Consider the following 19382-nt stretch of genomic DNA (forward strand, 5'->3'; position numbering starts at 1 on the left):
GTTGGTTTTCATGTCTTGGCCCCTGTCAGGGCTCCGGCCTCCTTTAGTTAAAGCACAGCTGTTGGACCAAGGCCGTAGGGAGAGGATGAGTGGTGAGGGTGGGTTTGGGATGAACAGCGACAGAGCGCTTCACGTGTTCCAGGCACTGCTTCAACGAGTTAATCCTCACCCCACCTCTGTCAGGTGGTTACGATCACGTTTCCATTAAACTTACTTGGTGTCTTACGACTGGCAACTCCTAGAGCTGGGATTAAAATTCAGGCTTGTCTGGCTCCAAACCTTGTGTTTCTTACCATACGGCACATGTTCACTCTACAGGGCTCTCAGTGCCATCACATCTGTAATCTGTTTCCTTGCCCTTTGGTCCGCGTGAACACTATCCTTTGTACCGAGCTACACTGAGATGGCCACATGTGCTGCAGTCAGCTCTAGAGTGTGCAGTGGCCATTGCCAAACTTTTGGTTGCTTCTCTTCTGCAATTTAAACTACATATGTTGGGTACCAAGAACAGATGCTCTATTGGACAGTCCCAAATAATCAGCATGGCCGAGGGGGTACTGGGCTCTTGTTTCTAGAAAACCGTGATTTGAGCCAGTGTTGCCTGGACTTTGGGTTTCCTGTTATGCTGCATAAACCACACAGAAATTGTGATCATCAGCTCAGCTTTTATGCCTCAGAACAAAGCTCCTTATTTTCATGGTGTCTTTATTTCCTCTCCTGCTTCTACACTCCTGTTAGAAACATCTATCCAGACTTGGTGCTTATGGAGTGATGATGTCTTCACTCCATCCCCGGTGGCCTTTTCAAGAGAACTTATTTTATATCTTGGTATTTCAGTGGCTGCAAATCTGGGAAAACACATAATATGTGAGTACTTCTGAGATGTGTGTCTGGATCAGGGATGAAAGGAGGGAAGTTGAAGGTATCTTTCAATCCCTGATGAACTCCCAGTGACCAGTGCATCTGGTCCCCATGGCTTTTTATCAGCAAGACACTAGCTCTATGACTCCGTCTCCATGGGGATTTATACGCTGAGGAAAAAATGTCCGTTTCTTGCTGTGAGTAATAGGACCCCTGAGTGCTGCGTCGCAAGCATCTTCTACCGCCCCAGATTCATCAGCAGGACCGCGTCTCCTCAGGACCCTAGTATAGAACTAATTTTCAGCAAAGTCTAGTTTCCACGTTCTAGGTTAGTACCTTAGCAGATGGTTGGCCCAAAAGACAGAAACCAAAAAGTTTTGTGTATTGCATCCTGGTTAATTTCTCTGGGGTCTTATCACCCTCCAGGTGCTTGTCTCCAAGGTAACTGGTATCATTCTGCTCTACTGATCTCATCTCTTACCTCCATCCAGTCAGTTTCCTGTTGGGTGTCTTCTTCAAGGTATTTCCAGCCCCCAGCCCCGCATGGTTACAGAACGAGGAAGACAATCGTGGTGGTCTACAGGTGCTCAGACCAATTTGCAAAAGAACCCGTGAGTGCCAAGGTAGGTTGTGAGACACACATCTCACACCTATTTCAGCCCAACAACTTGTGAAATGGGAAGGAGACCAGACTTAGTAAATTTTTACTCTTATTCATGCTTTACTTGCAACTTTCAACTGACCTTAACTTAGTACTTTCTACCAAATCAACCTCACTCACTGGAATAAGATATCTAACCAATCAGCTTGGGGTAGTTGACTCAGCCTCCCATGTATAAAAGAGAGATAATGATGCCGACTTTATGGAGTTGTGAAAAATGAATGGAACAAATACACAATGCCTGCCATGTAGCATATACTCATTAAGTGTGGCTTTGAACCACAACTTTTACATTTCTGCCAAGAGTATCACCTTCCTGCAGTAACCCTGGGGACCTTGCATTAATCTTTGCCTGAGATTGTTAATTCGCTTCTCATACTCAGACACCAAACTCTATTCATTTTTTCTCTAAACTGTTCATTCCCACTATCAATGTATCACTTAGACACATTTTTTTTTCACACCCAGACTATTGTCATAGCCTGCGAGCAGGATCAAGCGAGGCATTCATTTGATGGGTATTTATTCTGCGCATCTAATATGTGCCCTGTTTAATGGCATTGGGGCCAGAGGGGCAAACGACTCTGACAAGGGTCCTGTTCTCATGGTACTTACATTCCTGTGGGTGAAGATAGATAATGAACAGATACATGAACAAAAATTTTGATGATGATACGTGTGATGCAAACACTAAAACACAGCGATGTGGCAGAGCATGAGTGGCAGGTGGAGAGTGGGAAGACCCCGTGAACCAGGTGTCTAGGGAAGATCTATTTGGGAGAAGCTAGTTGAGCAGAGATCTGAATGACAAGGAGAAACCCCAGTTCTGGGAGCGGAGTGTTGCAGGCTGGTGCAACGAGGGTAAAGGGCCCTCAAAGGGGAATGAGCCTGGTCAAGCGGAGGGACAGAGGGCAGATGGTTGTTGTGTCAGTGCAAAGGGCCTGGGGACTCAAGAAGAAATCAAAGAGAAGGGCAGGACGACATGCTGTAGGAATACCAGGCCACGGAGAATTTAAGATTTAGGATTTAGGTCATGGGAAAGATGCAGGGTTTTATCAGAGGTGTAATATGAGCCACTGGAAGTTTTATACGGTGGATAACATGATGTGAAGCACATTTTATAAAGCTCACTCTGCTGGCCAAGTGGAGAATGGACTGGGGGCCGTTAAGAGTGGAAACAGAGTAGCCCAGAGAGAGGCTGGTGGCTGGTATCAGTGGAGAAGCAGTAAAAAGGAAAAACACAGGGTATGTGTGGAAATTGCTTACTGACTGATGACAAACCTGCATCCCGAGCATTCGTTTTTTCAGGATTTCTCTTGCATGAAGAAGGGCGATTATCTGTCAATATTCATTGCACCATTGAGCCGATATGCAATGCATGAATCATCTCTGAGATAAGCAGATGAGGCTTTCTTGTAATCTTTCTATTTCGCTGAGATAATTTCACTTGCTTTGGAGTTTATGAGGCCATAAGTGGCTCCCATCTGTTGATGAACATATTTCTAAGAGTCATTTAGTCTCAAGTATGAAATACTTGAGGGGAAGTTGAATTGTAACTTTTATATTCTGTGTCATCTTAGTAACAGAACCAAAATTGGAAGCATGTGTTCAATTTTGGTCTTTCATTTTCAAAGCTTTAGGTCAGGCAAAGAATTAATTTCATTTGTTTACAAAGCAGATTATGCCTAATAAAATCTATTTTGTTTATGGTCACATTTTAGTCAATCCATTGCCTTAGAAAATGAGAGAAATCTGATTGGCTAATTAGTCAACATAGTAAATTACATTATTCCGCATCCACAGAACATTGGCCTAATTGAATTATCCAGTAATGGTATGACAGAAATATTTCCTTTTAATACATTTTGAGTAAAGGCACATACCAGTGATGAAACAGTGAATAATCTTGTTTATTCCACCCTTGTTTGATGATCGACCACAGAATATAACATAAGACTTCTATGGATAATAACTTTTTCCACATTAAGGAAAATGAAGCAAGGTAGCTTTCAGTGGGATCCTCACTGGTACTATGGATTTTCACTACTTGTCTGTGCATCTTTTCCTTCCCAGAAATTTGTTCTCTGATAAGTGCTAAAAAACTGTACAAAAGCAAGTTTCAATAAAATTGGTTTTAATTTATGCATAATCAAAGAGATAGGTTTGATCACCTTCTTTCTCTAGTGAGAGGTAGAAAAACTCTCCAGCACACTTTCTTTCACTCTTGAAGTTCTGATGAGGACTGTTTCCTCAGCCAAATTCAGATACACACAAAAGTCTACACACAATATCAGGGATGCCCATGGGATCTGCCCTGAGGGGCCAAAACCATTCATATAGCACGGATTCTACATAATTGGCCTTGTATTAATGACCACTACTTGTTATTTTTTTTCTTTCTTTTTTTTTTTTTGCGGTACGCAGACCTCTCACTGTTGTGGCCTCTCCCGTTGCGGAGCACAGGCTCCGGACGTGCAGGCTCAGCGGCCATGGCTCACGGGCCCAGCCGCTCCACGGCATGTGGGATCTTCCCGGACCAGGGCGCGAACCTGTGTCCCCTGCAGGCGGACTCTCAACCACTGCGCCACCAGGGAAGCCCAATACATGCTATCTTGATAGTTAAAATGTTTTTTAAAAAGGACCTACCACATCATAAATATCTGTATTCTAGACTCTCACAACCAATTGCTTCAGTGCTGGTGTTAAGATTGGAGTACTGGTTAGGGTGGTCATAAGTGGGATCATTTAATTAATAGAAGAACTTCCAGAACAAGTAGTAGGACAGCACAATAGCGAAGAGAAAGGATTTCACAATGAGATCCATCCACCTGGATTCAGATTCCAGCTCTGCCACTCAACACGTGTGTGCCTTTAAATAAGGATATTTAAAGCAGCAGGGAACAGTGGCTGGTGCCTACACGGTAGGGTTGGATTGCCTGCTTCCATCCTGGTATGTGATCTGGGGCAAGGCATTTAACCTCACTAACGTTGATTCCCTTGATTTGTACCTGCCTCCCAAGGTTACGGCTGTGAGGTTTAAATGAGATAATTTTATGTAAAACTTATCATAATGCCTACACACAGAAAGTTTATTAAACAATAATAATGCTATTATTATTATTAATTTAGTGCTAAGCATGGCAGGACCTGAAAAATTACTAAATCTTTCAAGCTTGAGTTTCCACCTGTATAAAAAGGAGATTAAAATACGCATCCTCTTGGGGTTGCTGTGACAAATAAATGAGATGGCGCATTACATGACTAGCAAAACTCTTGGTCACGATTATTCAGAAGCATTCTGAGTGGGAATGATCTTGAGTGGGAATACTTAAGTGAGAATTATCTGCATATTTGATTGCTAACAGCTCTCGCAGTGAGGCTAATAGACCATTATTTTCCTCTTGGTGTTCACGCTTTTAAAACACCCTAGGGCTTGTCTTCTCCTCCCTCCCTTTGTCATGACAATATATTTCCAGAGACTACTGTCTATTGTCTTTTTCCATAGACATCCTTATACAACGTTTTAACTTTCTTGGCTTCCGAATAAAGAGGCGAGTGCCAGCCCTTTGACACTTAGACCTGAGTATCTTCTAGTTATGAAGCCTTCTGACCTTTAATAAAGCCCATCTTTTACAAATCCTTCTTTGTTAACCACCGTTAGTGCCACCACTTCTGGATCATTTCAGTCTTGCTTTCAAGCATTTGAAAAAGACTCATAAATTGGGTAGCTTTTTAAAAGCACAACTCCCAGTTCTAGAAGGTAATCTTAAAAGAGAATGAGGGGGATGGGATCTTTACTAGCTCTATTCATGCTGAACCTGCCGAGAGAAACTCTCTTTAGGTCAAAGTTTTCTCTTTGAGTGCATGGTCATTTTGATAAGAATAGTGCAAGGTAATGCAATCCCACTTTAAATTTAGAAGTTGTAAAGTTCACGCTACACTGAAAAGGCGGCGGTGAATGACATTTCCAAGTTTACATTCGAGAAAAAAAAACCAGGTGCCAAGTCTTGACCCAAGCAAATGCTTCAGCGTTCTACAGGCAGTTATGGCATGTGGACATAAGGGTGAAATAAAGGTGTGGGTCCCCCTGCCCTTTGATTCTTTCATTCCCCAGCTGTGTGACCATTATTCATAGAGACCACGTGCAGCCTTAGCTGTGTCTTCTGTTTCTGGTTTAGACCCCTCACTTGGGAGGGCAAAGGACAACACCTAGTTCCTGCCTTATAAGAGTCAATGGCACACCAGGTGTGAGCGGTCCAGGGTCCAGGGAGCAGCCTGCCCACAACCAGCAGTTCCTCTGGTTTCTAGGATAATAATTTAGTGAGTGGAAGAATTTACAATGGACCAGGAATGGGTTGGATGCCTATGATGTGCAAGGTCTAACAGTGAACACAGAAATGAGTCAAACATTACATCTTCCCTTTGGGACAATACTATCTAGTTACAAAATCACATAGGAATATCCAAAATTAGAATATAGAGTAGAAAATGCAAGGGTCTATAGCAAAGGGGCAGAAAAAATAATATAGGTGCACAGAAGAAGGAGAGATTACTCTTAGCTCTGTGATGAGGAAAGCTTCATGGAAGAGGTGATATTGGAGTGAGGTCTTGGAATATGAGTAAATTTTGTACCTGCAGAGAAAGGTGTGAGTATGTTGGTAGAACAGTTTTAAATAGGACACACTAGTTTTACATAAAGGAGCAGAATGGGAAATAAGTCTAGGGAGGCGGGGTGCATGCTCTCCAATGGAGATCATAGGACTTCGGATTCTGTACTCACAGGTTTGAATTTTATCCTATAGACAAGAGGTGAGTGGGTTCCATCTTGGCTTCTTATTGGAATCACATGTTGAGTTTTTAAGTTGTAGATGTCTGGTCAGGATCATCCTCAACATTTACAGGGCCTAGAGCAAGAGGATGAATGGAAGCCCACACTCTGTATGTCTAAATATTCAGAAGTTTTAAAGTAAGCGATACACAAGACCCCGTCCTTGTTTCCACCCGTGGTCTGCAGCCTGTCCCAAAGGACTGCTCTGGGCCTAGAAGCTAAAGAAGCCCTGTTGCCTGAGGGCCACCCTGCCACAGAGGCCTGAGTGGCCCAATGGACCTTCAGGAGGAGGACAGGCCAGAAACTAGACACAGCTGGGGACTCCTGGGCAGTGTCTGGACCTGCCCCTGTCAAGGATGGGATGATTCAGTAAAGCTCACAGGATTCCGGGGAAGGGCAGTTTCCCTCACCTCATGCCTCACTTTTCTCACCTGGGATTGCCAGGCAGCTCTAAGTACTGCCCAGAATTACACCTGCCCACTGCATCCAACTCCCAAGCAGAGGGAGGGTGGAAGTACTGTTGCTGAGGAACGCCCTCTGCCTACACATCCTCCAGCTATGCGGGATGGGGCATGGGGCGTGGCTATGTTGAAACTAAAGCTTTTCTTTCTCTGGTTTCAAAGGGCACAGGCTGGTCTTTTATCCCCCAGCCCAACCTCACCCCAAAGGACCAGAGTGTCCAATTCAGCTGCTCTATCCCTCTCCAACATTTTGTGTGTGCTCAATTGGTCATCAAACTTTAAAACATGAGGCTGGAGAGAAAAAAAAAAGGGTTTGTCGGGCTTCCCTGGTGGCGCAGCGGTTGAGAATCTGCCTGCCAATGCAGGGGACGCGGGTTCGGGCCCTGGTCTGGGAGGATCCCACATGCCGCCGAGCAGCTAGGCCCGTAAGCCACAACTGCTGACCCTGCGCGTCTGGAGCCTGTTATCCGCAGCAAGAGAGGCCGCAACAGTGAGAGGCCCGCGCACCGCGATGAAGAGTGGCCCCCGCTTGCCACAACTAGAGAAAGCCCTCGCACAGAAACGAAGACCCAACACAGCCAAAAATAAATGAATAAATAAATATTTTTTTAAAAAAAGTGTCTGTCTCTCTGTGCCTGTGTTGCTCAAGGCCTTCGAAAGCACATGAGCCCTCTTGGCCTGGTCTAATAGTGAGGCCCTGTCTGAACCCAACCCCTGGCCCAGAATTTCTTGGGGGTGCATGTGACATTGGGGGCGGCGGGTCTCAGGATCTGTGCTAACAAAGCTCCAGGGTGATTATATGCACATGCAGCGCTAATAATCACTGCTACAAATGGGGGAGGCATTTCTGTTTAGTTATTGTTCTTCAGCAGAGGTGCCAGGTGACTGGTATTTCAGAAAGTAAAGTGGAACAGAATCCAAGATGAATGGGATGGCGGTGAAGCAGTGGGAGAGCCGTATGGAGTCACCATAGAGAGCAAACGAGATGAGGGCCTGGGGGCAGCAGAGGCCAAGGGCTGGGCGGTGGCGGAGGAGCTGGATTGGACAGGGCTATGGAGAGCACATCGAGTGCTGGCTGGTCAGAGGGAGACATGGAGTGGTGGATGACTCTAAAATTTCCAGCCTGGCATGAGATGAATTGTGTCCTCCACACAGATACATTGAAGTCCTCATTCCTGGTACCTGTGAGTGTGACCTTGTTTGGGAAGGGGGTCTTTGCAGATGTCATCAAGATGAGGTCATGGGGGTGGGCCCTAAGCCAATATGGCTGGTGTCCTTATTAGAAGAGAAGAGGCACGCAGGGAGGACTGCCACGCGATGACAGTGGCAGAGACTGAAGAGACGCAGCTACGAGCCATGGGACCCCAGGGATTGCCGGCGTCACCAGAAGCCAGCAAAGAGGCAAGGAAGGACCCGCCTCCATAGGTTTCAGGGAGAACTTGGCCCTGTCGACACCTTGGTTTTGAACTTCTAGCCTCCGGAACCAAGAGACAACACATTAGTGTGTTTGAGAGCATCCAGTTGGTGAGAGTTTGTTGCAGCAGTCTCAGGAAACAGCTCCAGAAGCTGTCACACCCGCCAATGGCGTTGGCTCTCTCTGAACCGGCCAATCAGCGAAGGCGAGCCTTTCTCACGACCAGCACCAGAACTGGGGACGTCCCCCCGCAGCACGCACATCCCGCCCGCGAGAAACCGAGCCCCAGGTTCGGTATCCCTCTTCAGCAACTAGCTGTTTAAAAACAAACTATTAATTCGCTACGGGTTCCAGTGATCTACTATCCTGAAAGGCATAAACAGAAGGTATTCATTTACTACAGGTTTAAATTGCCTACCATGTAAGAAGGCAGTTTCCAAAACTGAAGTCAAAAGTTTTTACATTCAGTATTCCCATTCTCGTACTGACAATATGCTAATTTGATTTTGAAGGTATGTTTGGTAGTATTTTAAGGTATTATCTTTAATCTATCGTAGTCAAAATGATTCAGAAAAACCTACAGGAGACTTCATCTCTACAAGGCACATTTTTCGGAGAGGAAATCGTTGCAGCAATGAACTGCCAAAGGGACAGCTGAAAAAAATGGGTCATGCATTCATCTCATTCTGGGACGTGAGCTGCCTAGCGGTTCACTGCTCATTTTTGTCCTCTTCCCGTAAACAGACTGCGTTAACAGATTACTTTAAAATAGCATACTAATCTCCCCAGTGAGTTACACAGGAAAGAATTCGGCGTGCGCTCCAGAGAACTCAAATAGTTGTTTGTTCTCAGAGCTCAGGTGTGGTAAAGTAGCTGTGGGCTAAAAATGCACGCTGGCTATCGGCCAGCAGGCTAGAACCCTCCCTCCGCTCCAGCTCTGATTTCTCACGTTGTCGTGCAACTCGTAGCTTGCTTCATGGAAGAAGAAAAAAGGACTTGATTTTCAATTTCAATTTAATTACACAATCTATAGTGCCCAGTGGGAAGGATTTCGGGGCAAGATGAACGCTCACCAGTGCTCTATTTTCCATGCCTTTCTGATAAAGAACACTATTGATTATCCAAAGTGAGTGTCCATAAAGGTTTTCCAAGAGCCAGATTCTTTGGGGGGCAGAAGGGGAGGGCAGATCAAGAGGTACAAACTTCCAGTGATAAAGCAAATAAGTCCTGGGGCTGTAATGGACAGCATGGTGACTATAGTCAATCTTAGCATATTGCATATTTGAAAGTTACTAAGAGAGTAAATCTTAAAGGTCCTCATCACGAGGAAAACAAATGTTTTGTAACTTTGGATGGTGACAGACGGTAACTAGACTTACTATGGAGATCATTTCACAGTGTACAGAAATATGGAATCATTATGTTGATTCTAATATAATGTTATATGTCAATTATACCTCAATTTAAAAAAGAAATTAAAAAGGAAGGGACTTCATCTTGTAGCTCTTTGTCAGACTTTAGATAAATTAGAAGTGTAAGATGCCTCGTAGAGTCGTATCCCCGGCACATTTTTGAGAGTGGGGAGTGCCTTCCTACATGGAAGAAGAAAAGATAGAAATTCTACTGTAGAATTAGAAATACAGCTGGCAGACACTGATTGAACAATACAACTATCTGTTCTGAGAATGACTATATAACTAATATACTTAAGACCCTTACCTCTTAAGCTAAAGTCCAAAGAATTTCGCTGTCTTACTGGGACTGGAAACCATTATGATTTTATCTGGCACCAGATCAATGTTTAAGATTATAAGTAAATATTTGGTGTTCTATTTTGGTGTCTACCTACTCTATTAGTTTAGCCAAGGGTAAAAAGAAGGAAAGTACAGGAAATGAAAATCTGCCCCAGAGAAGTGGTCTTTATTTCTTGACCAACTGCTTTACCTTGTTAAGTTAATAAAGAAAACAGTTCTCTAAGGAAAGGTATTCCCTCTGTGACTTAAATAAATAAAAATGGTAGCAATAAACATTACTGGTTAACTGTTGCTCAGCCTTACCAAGCTAAGTATACACAAATAGTTGAAATACAATGTTAAACAGACCAAGTTCAAAAGGCAAATTAACTCTTTGAAACGACTAATTGACTTCAACATTGCACAGGGGTGGCATTTTCAAGTATTAAGATGGCTGCTACAAAGAGTCAATACGGTATTTACAATTCTATTCAAAAGAAAAATGGTACCCGATAAGCCTTAAATTTTGCCTACTGAATTTGCAATATAGTATATTAACCAAATGAATGAACCATTTTTTAAGCTCGATGAATTACAGGGCATCTGGCACAGATTAGGTAGAGCTAGAACTTACTTCGGTTGGAATGACAATGAGGACCAGAATTGGAATTTATTTTGAAGCCCATTAGGAGAAGATGTTGAAAAATGTACCCTTGACTGGTATACATGCAGACGCACCATTCTTCCCCTTGGCAAGGGTGAGTTATAATTTAGGCCAGAGGAGAACAACGACAACAAAAGACTTGGAGATTCTGGTCTATGAATGAAAGCTGTGCATGTTTTGCCATAGGCCAGTGTCTGCCTTCCCTGGGTCTAGTGACACAGGCAGCACTGGGAGAAACTTTAGCTCAGCTGGCCCGTGGGAAGAGGGTGGGATGGTGCAAGACAGGCCAGACTTGGTTTGGATGTGTGGCTACATGTCTCAAACCCCTTAAACCGTTGTACAGAATGACTCCATCTACTGGTAAATATAAAAAATTAATCAAAAAAGAATGGATAAGAAATAGTGAGGCAGGCAGGAAGACACTGGCTAAATGTGGGTAGAAATCAGAGACCAGAATGGAAAATCCACTTGTACGTTTCCACTGCTAAGGGTTCAGCTCTTAACTTGTCTGGGAGGGAGTGACTGGGCGAATTAGAACTTGGGAAAATCACAGAGGAGAGTCACCTTAGTTAAGGGAGAAGCAGATAAAAGTATCTATTTGCAGCCATGATAGAATCAAAGAGAGATCATGATACGCTCCGACGGATGCTTATGTCAGAACTGGCAGAGCCCACTTCTCACTGTTTCCCACCCTTGGGGAGGATGGCGAGGAGGGAAGGAATGAGGTGAGGGAGACAAGGAAAGTGTACGATCATTTACAGAGGATCGGTTTATCTGTTCTCAGAACCAATAACACGCGTATTGCTCATACCCAAGAACTAGCAATGCCCTCCCTTCTAAATATTTACAAATAATTATTAATCTTTAAAGCAGAATTCTACATTACAGTTTATGAGAAGCGAGGAAATACCTGGCTGGTGATATGGTCCTGGAGTTTTTCTCTGGTCACTGAAAGAGAGCAAGAAAGAAATTCAACATGAAAGTACGAAAAGGAATAAAATACTGTACTGGTCTCACTCTGTTCTCACTCAAAACTCCAAAAGAACTCTCCAAGCAAGAATGTGTATCACAGTAGGGACATTTATAATCACTCCAATAATTGGGATGAAGAAAAAAGTCAAAACCGAAATAAACCACATTAGGCAAAGATAACAGAAAATGGAGTGGAAATCCGGGAAGGGTGATACCAGAGAATGTAGTAAACTTTGGCAGAGAAATGGTAAAGAGATGAAAGGACCAAAGAAAAATTTGAACCACAGCCAGTAAAGTCAGAGGTTTACAAACAATGACAACCTGTTCAAGCATAATATTAACACTGAACTCAATGAACCTTGAGGACCAGGCGAGGAGATTTAAAGTGGTGGATGGCAGAGGTGCTACTTTTCTCTGACCTATGAAGATGATAAAGACGTTCTTATGTTTTGGTACTGGCAGAGACTAAAGTACAAACCAACAGTCCTATGAATGGTATCTTGGTCAGGACAGAAACAAATCAGAGTAACATAACATATAAAAAGCAACACAGGGGTATAAATAATAAAAACTCTAAAATAATAAACCTCAGTCATTGCGAAAACAGCCTAAAAGTGATCAATGTCATGTGTCTTACATATAAGGAAAAAAGTCCTTAGGAATAATCAATAACCAACAAACCATCAGGAAAGAGAGGAAAGAAGACATTTTGTGGCCCTGCAGTTATTTCGTGCTTGTGAACGTCTTGGTGTGATACGTACACTTTATTCAATGTGTCCTTTTAAAATTTTAATTAGGATGATTGTGTAGTGACATGCATTTATAAGAAATAATACAGACAGATCCCCTGTACCCTTTACACCGGTAACATCTGGAAGATCTATAGTACAATAATATCACAACCAGGATATTGACATTGACATAGTTGAGACACAGAACATTTCCATCACCACAAGGGCCCCTCACGTTGCTCTTTTATAGTCACATCCATTGTCCTCCCGCCTCCACCCTCTTCTTAACTCCTGGCAACCACTAATCTGTTCTCCATTGCTATCATTTTGTCATTTCAAGAATGTTATGTAAATGGAATCATACATTTTATAACCTTTTGGGATAGGATTTTCTCACTCACCATAATTCTCTGGAGAGTCATCCAGGTTGCTATGTGCATTCCTGTGCGTTTCTATCTTTTTATGGCTGAGTAGTATTCCATGGTAAGGATATACCAAAGTTTGCTTAGTCATTCACCTGCTGAAGGACATCTGGCTAGTTTCTAGCTATTGTGAATAAGCTGTTATCAATATGTATGTACACGTTTTTATGTGAACATAAGTCTTCATTTCTCTAGGATAAATACCCAGGAGTGCAATTGCTGGGTTGTATGGTAGTTGCATATTTAGTTGTTTAAGAAACTGTCAAAACTGTTTTCAAAAAAGATTTGTAATGAATAAGTGATATTTACCAGTCAGTTGAGCAACTCATAATAAGTATATCTGGAAATTTTACTAAGTGTGCAGTACTAGGTTAAGTGTTACATGGGATGCAGTAGAAGAAAAAGGAGTCCAGAGAATGGAATGGCTCTGTTGAGTGGGATCTTAAATCTAGTCACTGTCACGAAATACCAGGGGCCAATCTTGGAGTTTCTAGATAATAAGAACCAATTTTCTACATTTTTTTTTTTAATGGTACTGCCCAATCGGACTCTCTTGATACATTTTAATATTTAGATTTCCCTTGTCAGATAATATGCAGAGTGTTTAAAGAAGACTGTTTAATGGTTTGTGGGAAAAAAACTTGCCTTTTGAATTAAATCACCAATATGTCCAAGAAGAGGGGGAAGAACATTCAGGAAGGAGAGAGCCAGTGGGTCCAAAACACAGAAAGGAAGCCAGCATGGCCGGAGGAAAGTAAGGGGAGGCCAGAATGGTGTGAAATGAGGCAAGAAACATACAGCCATGGTCATGTAGACCGTTTGGGGGAGATTTATGATCTTCCCCAAAGTAGAGGGAAGTCAGTTATTAAGGGGGTGTAGCCCAGGATGTGAGTAGGGGCACTGGAATGCCTTGGTCAGACGTGCATTTTCAGAGGACCACTCAGGGCTGGTTGCTACCTGGGGAATAGGCTGGAGGTGACGTCAGGGGCAGCAGCAGCACAAAATCTTAGTTCTGTTTCCTTAGGAACCAAAGGAAATCTGAAGGAATTCAAGTGAAAAATAAGAGCCCAAACAATCAAATAATCATAACCTAATCACGCAGCAGCCCACTGGAGTCTAGAAAACGGAGCAGGTGACAACCTGGCGTCTAATTTACAGCTCTGTCATTTACCAGACGCTTGATTCAGGGCCAGCTACTCAACGTTCTGGTCCTGTTTGGCCATGTATAACAAAGAGTTAACAGTATTTACCCCTCTCAAGATTTGTGAACAGTATTTACCCCTCTCAAGATTTGTGAAGATTAAATAAGTATGAATTTTGCAGGCAAAGGGTGAGAGAAGGGCATTCCAGGGAGTTGGGACAGGAAGAGTAGAGTCTCAGAGGCAAGGAGAGGGTGTGTTTGGGTAAATTGTGAGACATTCTGAGCGGCTTATATAGTATACGCATACATAGCACAGCAGGTGGGAAGGAAGGGGTGTGGGAAGAAGGTGAGACACCAGCTTTGGGAAAGATGACTTGAGAGGTGGGGTGGAGGATGGATTGATGGGGAAGAAGAGGACCCAAGAGCAGCTACGAATCTGCTCCTCAGAAAAATGCCAACACACAGCAAAATGGGACAATGCAGGAGGCTAGGAGACCTCTGCAGCCATGCACAGATTTGCAAGAATCTGCAGTTTCAAGTCTATTTTGAACAGCAGGCCCCAACACATGAAATAAAAATTTCTCAGATTCCAGCTCCTCTGGACCATTTTTCGTCCCTCACAACTAGACTCATCAGCTGTTCAGGCATTTCCCTAACTTAATGAATTGAAAGTATGAGTTCAATGTCTAATATATTTATTCTAAAAAAATATGATCCCTTCAAGATGGCAGATACCACCTGAATGCTGGGTGTGCAAAGACACACACAGCAGGGCACCCACCCTCAAGGTCAAGGTCAAGTGGAAGAGAGAGGTAAGTAGAGATAAGTGGCAACACTGCATTTTAAGTGTTTTAACAGAGTTTTATGAATGACACCGTGTGAGAACACAAATGAAGAGCAACCGGTGTGGCTGATCTTGGGGAACAAATAGGTTTCCGGGAGAAATATTGCCAACAACCACTCTTATCCTCCCTTTTGGCTTATGGAGAAATATCTCACGAACAACCAAGGACCACCCATTTTTAAAAAATATTTATTTATTGATTTATTTGGCTGCTTTGGGTCTTAGTTGCAGCATGCGGGATCTTCTTTGTGGCATGTGGGATCTTTCACTGTGGCAGGCGGGCTCTTTGTTGTGGCACACGGGCTTCTCTAGTTGCGGCACATGGGCTTCACTCTAGTTGTGGTCTGTGGGCTCTAGAGCACGTGGGCTCAGTAGTTGCGGCATGCGGGATCTTAGTTCCCCGACCAGGGATCGAACGTACGTCCCCTGCATTGGAAGGTGGATTCTTAACCACTGGACCACCAGGGAAGTCCCAAGGACCACACTTCTTATTGATTTTTTATTGGCCTTTTACTCAATGGAGTTTAAGAATATCTTCTGGATATAGGCATGTTTGAACAAATTCTTAGAGAGAGGATGAATACAAGAACTTAAAAAAAAAAATGAGATAGGACCTATCCTTGGGAGGTAGGAATCGGAATAATGAGCAGGTGGAACTTGAATCAGATCTTCAGAAATGGCTGGAATTTGGAAGGCATCATGAGAATGACAGCTCTGACTAGAGGAGAGGGTCTTGGGAGAAATACTGTTGCCCAGGGTGACCTGGAAACAAGTCAATTGCCTTATGTTTGCAACAGTAGACAATCTGCGGGCAATGACGGTTTCTTCAGCAGAGGTGGAATATGAAGGAAAATTAAACTGGTGAATACACTGGACAGAGTAGGGAGAGCAATTGGAGAATACATAGGGGGCTTTGGTGGGTGGGTAAACTAGGTGATGGAGTGGGGCCTAGACCAGGGAGGTCGAAACGGGAAGGAAGAGAGAGAGAGAGAGAGAGACAGCGAGGAAAATCAAAGGAGTGCATGGAAGAAATGTTTGAGAGAAATTGGTAACACATGGATAAGGGGAATAAAGATTGGAAAGAGTCGTATCTGGCTTATTTAGTCACTTAATCAACAAATATCTGATCAGCTACCATATGTCACATGTGGTTACTAAGCTCTGGGGATTCAACTGTGACCAACACAGGCCTGGTCCCTGGCTGCACCCAAAGAGCTTGCTGGCTTGGTTCCCTGCTTTTCTGACATTGTCTACTTCTGGACTATAGTCTACTTTTAGCCTTATCCATTCTGTAGCGATGCTCAAGCTGTTTTGAAAGTACCACATGTGAAATCTTAAGACAAGGAAACGAAGGTGAGGTTACGAATCTCTTCCTCTTCCTTGGAGTGCAAATACGCCCATTGTATTTCTGTGTATTTCGTACGGTAATTGGATATTCTACAGCTGCCAGATTCTGGAATATCGCATCCCCCCTCCTCTCCATTAAAGGGTATTTTAGGAAGGAACATGACAATCTGGGGAAGAGGACCAACATGGTGATCTGTAACAGGGCAGACCAGGCAATTTGGTGAACTAGGGCCCTGTCTTTATCTTGCAAAAGAGGACAGAGCTGTAAACATTGCTTATGCAAAGGCTCAGGGACCAGGAATAGTCCAAGGGAGCCAAAGATGGGAGCAGGGGAGCGGTTTCAGAGCAGTCTATGGGCAGGAGGGACTCAGTGTCTTCAGAATGTATCTACAAGTTATGCCTGTCTCTTTAGAGCCACTGCCTTGTTGCAGTCCATCAACAGCTCTCCCCTGGATGGTGACATCAGCCTTTTGCTGGTCCCTGCTTCCACACTTGCTCTCCCTAAACTCCTTACTACATCCTATTTGCCTTGCCCCATCTGCTTCTTGCCCATCTTTCCAACCTCGCCTTGATTTCCATTCCCTCTCCCTTTCCACCCTCCAATCACTTTGGTCTTATGGGAATTTCTGGTCCTTTTGACCTCTGGTTCTTTGTGCAAGCTGCTGTCTTTCCGATTTGACAGGGCTAGCTCTTTCAAATTTCCAGGTTTCAGTTTAATACTAAGACCGTAGGGGCTCTTCTCTGGTCACCCATCTTCTCTTGTGATCCTTGATCTCAGCCCTTCGTTTATTTCTTTCCCAGCACTTACCACAACTTGCAATTGTTTTCTCGTTTGTATGTTTGCTTGCTTCTTTGCTCGTTTCTTCTTCTATAGTGTGAGCTCCCTGAGGTCAGGGACACTGCCTATCTTGTTTTTGTTTTTTTTTTAATTTTGTCTTTTTAAAATTTTGCTATTTTCTGATTTGAGACTACAGTACATAATCCTTAAAGTTTTCAAGTAAAAATTCTGGCAATAACATTTTATTAACAAGACAAGATCTCTTATGAGGAAACCACGTTTAAAAATAGAACAAGAAAAAGTAATAACCATTTTTATGAGGCGGCTGATTTTAATATAAGTGTAAGAGCACTAAAGAAAGGTTTAATTTTCTATATCTTATAGCAGTGGTTACTAACACTTAAAGAATGTGGGTCCCTTTAAAATATCAATAAAAATTAAAATATGACAATTGCTTATACTTTTGTTATTTATTAAAGATGTTTTATAAAGTGTCTATAAATTCAACACTGTACAAAAAAGGAATCTGTACCTTTTTTAAAAATCTATTTTCTTCTTCTATGTTTTATTTATTTTTTTTAATTGATTTTTTAACAACTTTATTGGAGTATAATTGCTTTACAATGTTGTGTTAGTTTCTGCTGTATAACAAAGTGAATCAGCTATACGTATATACGTATATCCCCATATCCCCTCCCTCTTGCGTCTCCCTCCCACCCTCCCTATCCCACCCCTCTAGGTGGTCACAAAGCACCGAGCTGATCTCCCCGTGCGATGCAGCTGCTTCCCTCTAGCTATCTATTTTACATTTGGTAGTGTATATATGTCCATGCTACTCTCTCACTTTGTCCCAGCTTACCCTTCCCCCTCCCTGTGTCCTCAAGTCCATTCTTTATGTCCGCATCTTTATTCCTATCCTGCCCCTAGGGTCTTCAGAATCTTTTTTTTTTTTTCTTTAGATTCCATATATATGTGTTAAAAATGGTATTTGTTTTTCTCTTTCTGACTTACTTCACTCTGTAAGACAGACTCTAGGTCCATCCACCTCACTACAAATAACTCAATTTTGTTTCTTTTTATGGCTGAGTAATATTCCATTGTATATATATGCCACATCTTCTTCATCCATTCATCTGTCGATGGACACTTAGGTTGCTTCCATGTCCTGGCTATTGTAAATAGAGCTGCGATGAACACTGTGGTCCATGACGCTTTTTGAATTATGGTTTTCTCAGAGTTTATGCCCAGTAGTGGGATTGCTGGGTCATATGGTAGTTCTATTAAATTGATTTTTTTTGGAGTATAGTTGATCCATCTTTTTTATTGTTGTATCCAGGGCCCAGTGCTGGCACACTCTAGGTGTTCAGTACAAATTTACAGAATGACTGACAGTATTTTCGGTCGGGGGCAGCTTGTACCAGTTCCCATATTTTAAGGGCAGCTGCTTCTGGCTCTTGCTCCCTAGTGAAAGGAAAGGTTCAGTGGTTAAAACTCACTAGATGGATCACATGAAGGCCTGAAGGTGACTACTGATAAATTCTGACCCATACCAAATACTTTGTTTTGTGATGGCGGCCATTTTTGTATTAGTTCCCAATGGATTTTCAAGGATTTTAAAGTATCCTAGTAATAGTGATTATGTCTAATGTCCTTTTCCCCTCCTATTTTATACAACATCTGTAGTAGCCTAGTTCTGTATTACAAACATAATAAGTGTTCAAAATTGTGGAAATTGAAGTGAAAGACTGAGAGTTAATTCTAGATAACTTACAAAACACCATTTTTATACTTTTCCTGAAGGTTAACAATATTTTAATTGTCCTTTTAGTTTGAATTTACCCAAATTGCCACCATTTTCTTTCACTAAACTGCTATTTACTAAAATAGGGCTTCTTAGCATAGTTACAGTGAAGATTCAAGCTTCTGTTTAATTGAATTATGGGGTTTGCAGAATTAGGGGCCTTGGGTGGTGCAGTATTGGGGTAGACTTGACCTGAGTGCCCCAGTTACAGGTAGGAACCCAACACACAAACTTGGGCTGTGTCTTGGGATGATAAGACAGACATGTCGGATACAGTTTCCCTGGCAAAAGGTCACAGTGAGTCCAGGATTTGTGGTTTCTGTCCAAATAAGGAAGAGGTAGGTGATTTTAGGTGATGTAAGTGGCAGGGAACATAGCCATGTTTTAAAGGGACTTAGGGACCAGTTCATGAACAACTCAGGTAACAAGGTAGAAGCCATTTTGGGGACTGAAGGGTAAGGCAAGGGCTGATTTAGAAGGTAACAGGGTTGGATTCCAGTTCCTAAGGTCAGAAAGTCTGGTGAGGATCATGGGGAGTCGAGCCAGATGGACCACTTCTGTGAGATACAGCAACTTAAATATGAGAAAAATGGTCTCCTCCCTTGAGCTATTAAAACCCTAATAAATTAAAATATATAATTATATAATTATTTTGTGGCTCTGGTGGTTCTGATTGCAGCTAATGATAATTTTTTCTCTTGCTCACGGATAGTCTCAGGCTGGT

General features: G+C 42.8%; 1 protein-coding gene across 1 annotated transcript in view; it reads right to left on the reverse strand.

Annotated features, from left to right (window-relative positions):
• The window catches only part of CHST9 (carbohydrate sulfotransferase 9), a gene marked incomplete at both ends in the record, with an annotated part of 198225 nt that overhangs the window by 6687 nt on the left and 172156 nt on the right, over nt 1-19382 (reverse strand). The window contains one exon of the mRNA XM_082667450.1: nt 11533-11570. Coding sequence (XP_082523576.1) covers nt 11533-11570 — 38 coding nt within the window. The remainder of the gene's footprint in view (nt 1-11532; nt 11571-19382) is intronic.

The sequence above is a fragment of the Grampus griseus genome (assembly GCF_964374135.1).
Source record: "Grampus griseus genome assembly, chromosome: 12".
NCBI classification, from domain to species: Eukaryota; Metazoa; Chordata; class Mammalia; order Artiodactyla; family Delphinidae; genus Grampus; species Grampus griseus.